The sequence below is a fragment of the Coturnix japonica genome, chromosome 3, assembly GCF_054131305.1.
Source record: "Coturnix japonica strain WE chromosome 3, WE-NBRP24, whole genome shotgun sequence".
NCBI lineage: Eukaryota > Metazoa > Chordata > Aves > Galliformes > Phasianidae > Coturnix > Coturnix japonica.
Window position 1 is genome coordinate 102496050 of NC_140665.1, and position 11582 is coordinate 102507631.

The window sequence follows — 11582 nt, forward strand, 5'->3', positions numbered from 1 at the left end:
TGGCACGTTTTAAAAGAATACTTGCAAAATATTATTTCATTTTAGCAATACAAATACAGCTCAGGTGACTGTAGCGATTTAATGAAAATTACTGAGTGTACTGGATGGAGTGATTCAGAGGGGAATGTGTGTTTTCACTTTAAATCTTCCCGTCAGGCTTAGATAAATATTTTCTGTATGGTAGAAGGGAAAAAGGCGAAACAGCCTCCCATGACACTGAGTAGGTGGAACTGCTAGATTCTGCCTCCCCTTATAGTCAATAGAGATGCAATCTTAATAACCGCAGTAGGTAATTTATTGGGCTTCTTATGGTGATAACTGTAGTCTCATCAAAGTTATCACAAGAAAAGTTTTCACAGACATAAAAGACCCTTGCCCTTCTCTGAGAACACTGAAGGATGTAGGAATGTTAATGACTTCCCATAGTTGTACCCATTATACAAATAAAGAACAAAAGCAGCTGTGTTACACTGGAGCTATAATCCAATATTAAAATGCTGGCAATATCAACAGCTTCAGAAGTTCTGTAGGAAACAGGAAATAAAGAAACTGAGTTGTACTGTGAACAGTAAACTCAGCTGAGCATCAACCAGAATGTTTCTGAATGAGGAGACATTGAAATAAAGGCAAGGATGAGGAAGGGAACTAAAGAATGAGGAGGTGCTTTATGACTTCTAAAAGCTAGCAGGTACCTTAGAAGGAAGCAAGATAAGTTGTGTTTAAACATGAGCAGTGAGGAGCTGTCAGAGTTGACTTTGTGATGGTACTTTATTAAGGCCAGTGGAAACAAAGATGATATGAAATGTGAGTTAAGTGATGCTACCCTGAAGGAAAACCAAACACAAGCCATACATTCAAACATCTCTTCAAACCAAGGGGGACAGATAAGAAAACACACTTATACCCACTTTGCAAGTAGCTTACTCTTCAGCAACACATGGGACAGCCTTTATGGTGCTTATAAATAGTGCCCTGTGCCACAGCCTGTTGGCCTCAGTGATCTAAAGCAATATACATTTTATGTATTAAATTAAAGTTCAGAAGCTACTTAAAAGAAAATATCAGCATTTCACAGTGTGCTGATCTTTTATACCACTCTTTTGCCAGAACCAGAACTGAGAATCACAAAGCAGCATCCCTAAAGTTGAGCTTTGGTTTTGTGAACACATCAGCCTGTTTATCGGTCTACAGATGTTTTTATGTTGAAAAAGAGCAGGCCCGTGATCTTCTCTTTTCCTGCCCTGGAGATGAGAAAAATGAAAAGATAAAAAGAAGATGAATGTGGTTGGATTGGTTTATTTGCAGTCACCTGATCCTTAAGAAAAATAATTTATTCTAACATGTACAGCCCCGAAGGTGATGTCATTTATCTGCAATAAATATTGACAAAGAAAGGGAATGGGTATATATATACAGCCCTGGCGTGAGGAAAGCCTCTAACTTCCAGCACTCTTCCCAAGCAATAGAAGTATCTCCAGGAAGAGGTAATGTACAGAGGATTTAATTTCGGTATTAGAAATGTTATCCAATGTTTCTTGATCAGCAGTGGTTCGGCACTGTGTTATGAAGACTAGTGTAGTTAATATCTAAGTCCTATTAGATCTGGTAATGAAAAGAAAATACCTACTTGTATTTATCTCAGAAGCAGAATTTAAAAAGCAAATTATATTTTCTGCTTAGAAAGCACAGCTTCCACCTGTCTGGGTGAGAAACCTCTGAAGTGAAGTCTAAATCTCAGTTTTTTAGTTCAAAAGGCACTCTTCAAGTAAATTAACCCATTTCTCACTGAATTGTGGACAATAACGAGAGTTGCATTTCTAATAAATTACTGTTATTTAAAATTTATTTCTCTGGAGTATGGGGGAATATCGGTACATCTGATATTTCATCAAGGAAGAACTTCTTTATTGTCAGAATGACAGCACTGGCACAGGCTGCCCAGAGAGGTGGAGGAGTCTCCTTCTATGGAGATACTCAAGACTCATCTGGATGCCAAACTGTGCCACCTTTTGTAGGGAACTGCTTTAGCAGAGTGGTTGGACTCAATGATCTCTTGAGACCCTTCAGTTCTGTGGTTCTTTGGTGTGCCTTCAGAATGTTGACATCTATAGATATCAAGTACTTGTCCAAACTTTCAGGTTTATGCCATTTTAAAATATCTTCTGTATCTTCTAGTACACAGTAAGCTGATTGTGTCTTCTAAATGCAGAATGAACATTTTTGTTACAAAATCCATTTGTATTTATCTATAATTTGATCAAGCTCAATTTGATCAAGGTTGCATTAGATGAACAGAGGTTTCAAACAGAGCTACCTAAGAGCATGTTGCTGTGATTTGTCTTTTCATAAACATAGAGTCATAGAACATGAAAGTGATATACTTGATTGAATACTATTGACATAGGAGGGTAACAATATCAGGGAATGGTCATCTTCTGACTTTGAAAGTACTACCAAATAAATTTATTCCAAGGAATGTTTACGAGGGTGGGCAGTGATAGGACAAGGGGGAATGGTTTGAAACGGAGACAGGGGAGGTTCAGGTTGGATCTGAGGAGGAAGTTTTTCCCCCAGAGGGTGGTGACGCACTGGCACAGGTTGCCCAAGGAGGCTGTGGATGCCCCATCCCTGCAGGCATTCAAGGCCAGGCTGGATGTGGCTCTGGGCAGCCTGGGCTGCTGGTTGGTGACCCTGCACACAGCAGGGGGTTGGAACTGAGTGATTATTGTGGTCCTTTCAACCCAGGACATTCTATGATTCTGTGGTTTGATTGACACCTGACAACTGAAGAAGTGTGGCAGTGTTTTAATCTACTTTAATTCAGAGTCTAGAAATGTTTTGTGTTTCCTGTTGTTGGAGTGATAGAATGACCCTCTTTCTGTGTGTAACTGGAGGAAGAGTCAGACAACTCAGCAGACAAAAATATCCCTCCAGTTTAGAATTAACTCTTCATTAACATGAGTGTGATCCCTGTCTCTACTTCATGAAACTGACCTTTACCTTATGCAAGCCTGAGAATACAGATACCTGAATGGCATGAAGTCTGTAGTGTGATAGGTTGTGTTACTGATTTGTATCATGTGTCAGAGTACAGTACTGAAATAATAAATGATTAATCTATCTGCAACCTGTTTACCACCCAGAATGTTCAGTTACCAGACCATATTCTCTGGGTATTTTCATAGGCTGAATCAACCTCATAAGGTTTCTTAGCATGGTCACAAGGCCATCATAATGTAACTATGAAGCCCATTGGATTCAAACCATTATCTGCATGGCACTGCTGGGGTGCCAATTTTGTTGTTATCCATTTGGGAGTGGATATACACCCAGCAAAAAAATACAGCACATTGTGCAGAATAACCCAACAGTGTGTGTAGTACTGGTCTGAACTCAGACCCCTTATTCCAGTGATGTCACATGTAAGAGAAAAGGTGTTGTCCCTTTTCTTCTTTGGCTTAGTTTCCTCACAGGTAGAATGAAGCTCTTTATAGTTGAGCAAAATCCAAAGAAAGTTCCAGGAGTGGCTTGATTGCCATTTTCTGATATAGTGACCCACACCTTATGTTTGTTCATACATTTCCTGTGTATATCAGCAGTAAGATCTTTTGGATAGATTTAAAAGTCACAAGATACATTTATGTGCTGTGATTGAGTGTGGTCCAATCCCAGTGGAATGTCTTTCCTATGTTGTAAACTGATGTGGAATAGTCATAAAATACGAAGTTACAATAGTCATAAAACACGAAGTGGCCCCCCACTGTCCGGGGCTGAAAAGAAATAGAAGCACCTGTTAATGCACTGAAACAAAGCTCCACTCCAGAATACCACCTTTCAGTATGGATGATGCTTCCCTGAGCAGGACACTGCTGTGAACCTGCTGTACACATTAATGAATTTTAGTTTTTTATATACAAGAAGTCAAAGATTGAATAAATAGTGCAGATTTGGGATGGACTGAGTAAAAAAACAAAAAACAAAAAACAAGAGGAGTTTGATCTGTCTCTTAAAAGAAACTCATAGCTTTCTGGTACTGTGGGTCTCTGTCTCAATACCATGTCAAGTCTTCTCTAAGTATCTAAGTATGAAACAGTGCTGTCCATGAATCATTATATATTCACTTTTGCAGACTCAGTATATGCAACTGTATTTGGTAATGATTAATACAATCACCTACGTGCTATGCTTGATGCTGAAATGTTTTCTCATCCTGCTTACATACCACAGAACACCACAAACTTTGTGCAACAGAGATCGACTGATTCTTGTTGTTTCTTTGCCCGCTTTTCCTCCAGAGAAATGGGTCCTCTCACTGCAATCATTTGCCTGGCTGCTTTGATGCACCAAGCTGATGGACAGGTAGGACCTGTCCTACTGGGCGGATCGACTTCAAGAAGGGTAAGTCTGCACTGGGGAAGGAATCCAAAGCAAAAGGGCTTTTTGAAGCCAGCTAAAGTCAGCAGACCAGCTATGACCTAGCTGCTACTACATGGTAGGATCACTGCTATAACTAGAGTGCTGTTATGGATAACTACAAGCACTTAAGAAGGGATGAACAAGGATGAAAGGGTGGTAGTGTGGCTCTTTATATTAGTGTTTTGATGATAAAGATTTTGGGATTGGGAATGATAAAGATGAGTGTCTATGCATAAGGGTCAGGGAGAAGGCCTGTAGGGGTGACATCTTGGTGGGGATCTGTTACAGACCACCTAATCAGGGTAGAGAGATGGACAGGGCATTCTATAAGAAGCTCACAATTGCCAGCAGCTGTTCTCATGGGAGTCTTCAACTTCCCTGATATATGTCGGGAACATAATACAGCACAGAGGAAGCAATCCAAGAGGTTTCTAGAGTGTGTGAAAAATGGCTTCCTTATGCAGCTGGTACAAGAGCCTACCAAGAGTGGTGTCCTGCTTGACCTGCTCTTCACTAACAGTGAAGGGCAGGTAGGAGATGTGAAGGTTGGGGAATGTCTTGGCCACAATGATCACAGAATTAGTTATCTATTCTTAGAGATGTCAGAAGTGTGACTAGCAAACTTGAACTTCCAGAGGGTGGACTTTGACTTGTTCAAGACGCTTGTAGCATGGGTCCCTTGGGAGTCACTCCTTAAGGGTCCTGAGGTTTAGGAAGCCTGGATGCTCATCAAGATTGAAATCTTAAGGGCACAAGAACACACTGTTCCTCACCATTATAAGGCGAGCCATAGTGGAAGAAGACCAGTATGGATGAACTGGGAATTCTTGTTGAGACTCTGGGAGAGTCCTCAAGAAGAAGGGACAGGCTACTTGGGGAGACTACAAAGAAGTTGCTAAGATATGCAGGGAGGAAATTAGAAAGGCAAAAGCCCACACCGTATTCAGATTGGCCACTGCAGTAAAGGAGACCAAGATATATATTTTACAAATATATTAACAGTAAGAGAAGAACCAAGAAAATTTCCATCCTTTACTTGATGTGACCACTGTGGATAAGGAGAAGGCTGAGGTCCTCAATGCCTTCTTTACTTCTGCCTTTAATAGGCAGAACAGTTATCCTCAGGGCACTTTACGCCCTGATCTGGAAGTCTGGGATGGAACGCAGAATACACTCCTGGTTGTTCAGGTGGAAACAGATAGAGAGCTCATCCTCCATCTGGACTGCCACAAGTCCATGGGACTGGATGGGCTTCACCTTCGAGTGCTGAGGGAGCTGGGGGGGGGGGGAATGCTGAGCCACTCTCTGCCATCTATCAGCACTCCTGGTTAACTGGTGAGGTCCCAGAGGATTGGAGGCTTGCCGATGTGATTCCCATCTACAAGAAGGGTCATAAAGAGGATCCTGGGAACTACAGGCCTGTCAGCCTGACCTCAGTACCAGGGAAAGTTATGGAACAAATCTTGGTTGAGATCACATGGCACATGCGTGGCATCCAGTGGAAACAGGCCCAGGCAGCACAGGCTTATGAAAGGCAGGTTGTGCTTGACCAACCTCATCTCCTTCTATGAATGGGTGACCAGACTGGTAGATGAGGGAAAGGCCATTGATGTATTCTACCTGGACTTCAACAAAGCCTTTGACATGTTCTCTCACAGTATCCTCCTGGGGAAACTGGACCTGGGGTTGTTGGTCGATGCTTGGCTGAACATGAGCCAACAGTGTGCCCAGGTGACCAAGAAGGCCAACAGCATCCTGGCCTGAATTAGAAATAGTGTGGCAAGCAGGAGCAGAGAGGTGATCATCTCCTTGTACTCAGCTCTGGTGAGGCCGCATCTCAAATACTGTGTTCAGTTTTGGGCTCCTCACTACAAGAAAGACATTGAGACCCTGGAACGTGTCCAGAGAAGGGCAACGAAAATGGGGAGGGGTCTGGAGCACAAGTCTTATGAAGAGAGGCTCAAGGAGGTGGGATTGTTTAGCATGGAGGAGAGGAGGCTCAGGGGAGACCTCACTGCACTCTACAACTTCCTGAAGGGAGGTTGTGATGAGAAGGAGCTTGGCCTCCCACACAACAAACAGAACCCGAGGAAATGACCACAAGTTGTACCAGAGGAGATCTAGATTATACATAAGTAAAAACTTTACTGGAATGGCTGCCCAGGGAGGTGGTGGAGTTGCCATACCTGAGTGTGTTAAAGAGGAATCTGGATGAGGTTCCAGGGCCAAGCTTTCTCCACATTCAATGTGGAGACACCTGAAGTTAGAATTGCTACCTACAGTATTCATTTAGGGTCATGTCCTCTTATGAAAAGTGAAATTTAAACAAAGGAGAGGAAAAAAAAAATAGCACATTTAAGAATAGAAGAATCGATAAAGGAAAGCTGAGAATTTCCAGGTTCTCGATCAATCTTGCTTATCAAAACTCAGAACTAGAACAATCATTGTTACTGTTTTCCAGGTTATTCACAGCAACCAAGTGAGCCACTACTTCCCTTTGGACATTGGATACCAACAAGGGAAACCCCGTTACCAAAACCCACAGAAATACAATGGTTATCAGATAAAAAACAAAAACCGTTTTCGTCAAGATCTTGTTAACCTCAAAAACAAGCAAATGATCCTTGAGCAACACAATGAAATACGGAGATCTGTAGTTCCAACAGCAAGGAACATGCTGAAGATGGTAAGTGACAGATAGCTAATAACCTGCTTTCAAGATTATTAGCAGAATGTTGTATCCTTCTAAACACTCCACACTTGGTGAATAGAGAGGACAGGAAAGTTACTCTGGGATTGAGATGAAAAAATCAAAATCCTATCCCTTTGTTTCTACTGAATTCATGCTCCAAGTTTGCAGAGTAAGATGCTGCAAGCACTTGTAAAATCATTGCAAAGGTCTCAGAACACATCACAGGTGATATCTGAAAACTCTCTACTAGCCAGCAAGTCCTGATTTGATAGGGCAAGAAGTGATGGGCCTAAATTATGCCAGGGGAGGGACAGGTTGGATATTAGGAAAAATTTCTTCTCAGAAAGAGTGGTAATGCATTGGCAAAGGCTGCCCAGGGCAGTGATGGATCACTGTCCTTGGAGGGGGTCAATATAAGGGTGGATGTGGCACTTACTGACATACTTAGTGGACATGGTGGGTGTGGGTTGATGGTTGGACTGGGTGATCTTAGAGGCCTTTTCCAACTGTGATGATTCTGTGATTTGTGCAGTTAACAAAACTCAAGTAACCTGGCAGAAGTCCCTATGCTTAGAGTCGTTTGTTTGGAGATAGTATGAACACAGGTTCGCCCCAGCTACATCCATTTATTGCTGTCCAATCTGTATTAACATGGCTAGAACACTGAGTCACATATTCTTGCCTTATGTTTGCTAACCACAATTGGTAGCAACTCAGACATAACTTTTTTTCCTCACCTTCAAGAACTGCACAAAATTTTTCAGTGACCTGAATACTCTCCTTTGTGTCTTTCAGTTGTGGAATGAGAAGGCTGCCAAAAATGCCCTGAAATGGGCAAATACATGTGAGATGCAAATCAGCCCAGTGCAGCACAGAGTTATTGATGGTACGTGAAGAAAATGGGATTAATGATGATTTGCAGGCAGTCTATCTGCATGAGAACTAGAAATATGGATAAATGTTAATCTGATTTTTGTCGTTGGAAGATTTTTAAACACAAAAATATCATCTTTGTAAGAGAAAGACAGAATAAAAGACAAACTGTTGGAGCTTGAGGGAGAGGGCAAGCTATGAACTGACCCCATTCTTGTACCTTTCTTTAACTATCCTCTTTCAGTTCCTACTGGAGACAAGTCAGTACGATAGAGAAGTGTTGGTCTAACTAAGTACATATATTTTTGTGTCACATTTTGTAGTCAAATAACCATCTGTGACTGAAAGGTCACTGATATCAGAGTAACATGCCTTGCCAGGATCAAGTGCACTATCCTCTGGGAGTTGTAGAGTGCTAATGCCATAAAAATATTGCCATTCCTTCTATCATGCCTCCCACCCTACAACTTTCCTCACTCCTATGTCGTAAAACAGACCTATTTCTCCTTCAGGTGTCACCTGTGGTGAGAATATCTTGCTGTCATCTCAACCAAAAACATGGGCTGAAGCAATCAAAGTCTGGCACAGTCAAGCCTCCAATTTCAAGTATGGTTTTGGAGCAACTACAAAGAGCGGCAATGTCAAGAACTATGCTCAGGTATGGAGAGCTGAAGTGTATTGCAGAGAATAAATCAATCTGTCTACCTTCTGATTTGAGCTACGGTGTATTTCTGACACAACTTCACTGTTTTTCACTCTACAGCTAGTGTGGTACAACAGCTACCAGGTTGGGTGTGCAGTTGCCTACTGCCCAAGGAACCAGTACAACTACTTCTATGTTTGTCACTACTGTCCTCCGTACGTACTGCTTTGTTGTTTCTCTTGAGATGTGATAATAGCTCTAGACCTGCAGTCTGTTGAGCATCTGTAGGATCAGGTGCCTCCAGTTTGCATTGGCCATTTGGAATTTTGAAGATGTCAATGTGAATTGTTGCTTTAACATCAAGTTTAATGTCATCTGTGTTGAAATTGGAAGTAGGAAAATATTGGCATATGAATGAAGAAAGGTCTGTGTAAGGATCAGACATCATGCAAGAGTCATCCTGTAACTTTAAACACAAAGGAGATAGTCAGACACAGGTGAAAGCCAACAGCAAATGAATATTCACAGAAGAAAAGTGCAAATCTCCGACTCTTGCATGGCAGAAGGTCGCTGCCAAGATAATTTCCTTATTTATTATATATAATATTTATTTATTTATTTATTCCTTATTTATTATATATAATGGCTGGGAAGCTATTAAAAAAGCAGAACAAGGAATCATGTAATCATTTAAACTTGTAATGCTATACAAAGGCAAAAAGCCAATTTCATTTCTTTAACATTTCAGAGGAAATAACATCATGCAAGTGGCTACACCTTACAAGAAAGGACCCAGATGTGCAGACTGTCCCGGCCACTGTGAGAAAGGGCTTTGCAGTAAGTGCATGTATTTTCCTCCTCAAAACAAGCATTGTGCTGCCTCATACAATGACTTCACTCCCTTGTAGTATGTCTCTCCGTACCTAATCCTTTATTAAATTCATACAACCTTTGGCAGGAAAGATGTAACAGAACTGACCCTTAGTTTACTTCTACTAACATAATAGGGGTTAAGTAACTACTGACACGGTGTGAGCAGGGTCTGGGTGCAGACGATCCCCAGGAGACCTTTCCAGCCCCCTCATCCCTGCTATTCTGTGCACGGTGCCGCTGCCAAGATGTGCACGATTGGATTGACGGTCTTCTGCTGCCCTCTGCAGGGAAAATCTGGTCTCAATGTCAGGATGTGCATCTACACCCAAGGGCACGTCTGGGTTGTCAGCATCCATGTGTGTCCCTACGGACATAAAGATCTCCACCTGCCCCTGGCTGCTGTAGAATGCCATGTGGAGCAACTCAACTTGGAGATACTGTTCTTCCGTCTGCTCTCCCCCCTGCTTTTATATACTATTCAAGCAGTTTTAACAGCTGAGCATGGAGCCATAGAATACAAAGGTTAGAAAAGAGCTCCAAAATCATCTAGTCCAACTGCCTACCAGTATTTCCCCAACTAATGTACAAAGACTGCACAGATAAGAAAACAAGTGCAAAAAAAAAGCACTGTAAAATGCAGAAGTATCACTCTAGAACTGTTGTTTCAATGAATACATTTCTCTATCTGTTCTATTTTAGCCAATCCTTGCAAACATCGAGACGCATTTCCAAACTGCAGAAATATGAAAACCTTGCTCGGCTGTAATCATTCAATGGTGAAAACGAAGTGCCCTGCCACCTGTAAGTGCACCACTCAGATTGTATAAAGTCCTGGAGGATGTCACTGCAGCTGCTTTGGAACTTATGTACAAGGAAAGAGTAGAACTGGGAAGAAAAAAAGCATTCAAGCTCAGCGTTTCAGCTCAGATTGACCTGAACGTAACTTGTTTATGAAATCACATAATTGTTTCAGTTCCAAATTAATCTGGTGGCTCAGATAGACTCTGATGTTATGTTAGGCTTTATAAAAATTATGATTAAGCTATTAGTGTGGTTTCTGGTTTGTTTGTTTTTTGGTGGAAGTTCCACTGATTCATATCCTTTTAATGGGAAACGCACTTTTAAAACATGAAAATACATGTTAAATTCCACTTAACTTTCTTCTGTTACCTTTTCTTCAATTATAGATGGAATGTATTCCTGGCTAAATAAATGTATGTTCACAAACAGAAGTTTTGTTGAAGTTGCTTATAAGTTTTTTTCCATTTGGAAAATTTCTCATGTGTGCTTCAAGGATCTGTGATACTTCACGCAAGATGGAATGAAACTGGAAAAGAACGTCAGAGCCAAAAGTCTGTTTTGTACAGAAAAGATAAGAGGCATAAACTGACTGTGGCTTATACATATATCTTCTGACACATAGAATCACATCTAGGGTAGGAAGGCCCTACGGAGGGATCTGGACAGGTTGGATCGATGGGCTTAGGCCAGTGGGTAGAAGTACAAGGAGACAAAGTGCCAGGTGCTGTATTTGATCACAGCAGTCCCAGGCAGTTCTAAAGGCTTGGGACAGAGTGATTGGAATGTTGAGTAGTGGGTTATACTGGTGATAGGTGGGCAGTTGGACTGGGTAATCTTAGAGGTCTTTCTCAACCACAATGATTGCATGATTCTGTGATCTGTACATTGAAGGGATAAATGCTCCAGAATTTCCCAGGTTATAGCAATAATTTCTAACAAAGCACACCTATAGGACCTCTTCCAGTAAATTCAGCCAAAGGTCTTGGATGTGCTTTCTCCTTCCTGTATTTTCACATAGACCACCAAGTATCACCTAAGGTGGAGTTTAGCTGGATCTTCTGTACTTGATCTTAGGGCCATGTCCATTCTTGTGTTCCTTCTAATCTTTCATTTACCTGTATAAGATGCTGATGGTATTATCACAAGTTAGGTCTTAAATCTTTGCATTGTTTCTGTGTCTGCAGAGTTGCTGAGCATTTGACACCGCTGTATAAGAACAGTGTGACTCTCTCAGATCTTGTTGGCATTCCTGCAGTGGGTACAGTACAAAGAGATCATAGAATC

At 41.5% G+C, this 11582-nt stretch overlaps 1 protein-coding gene across 1 annotated transcript; it reads left to right on the top strand.

Moving 5' to 3' along the window:
* The first annotated feature begins 4299 nt into the window (after positions 1-4299).
* On the top strand, positions 4300-10714 carry LOC107312443 (serotriflin-like). The gene is made up of 7 exons (XM_032443788.2): positions 4300-4398; positions 6878-7102; positions 7904-7994; positions 8494-8639; positions 8745-8839; positions 9373-9461; positions 10197-10714. The coding sequence occupies exons 1-7, from the start codon at positions 4300-4302 to the stop codon at positions 10322-10324; spliced, it is 873 nt and encodes a 290-aa protein (XP_032299679.2). The 3' UTR covers positions 10325-10714.
* Positions 10715-11582: the final 868 nt, after the last annotated feature.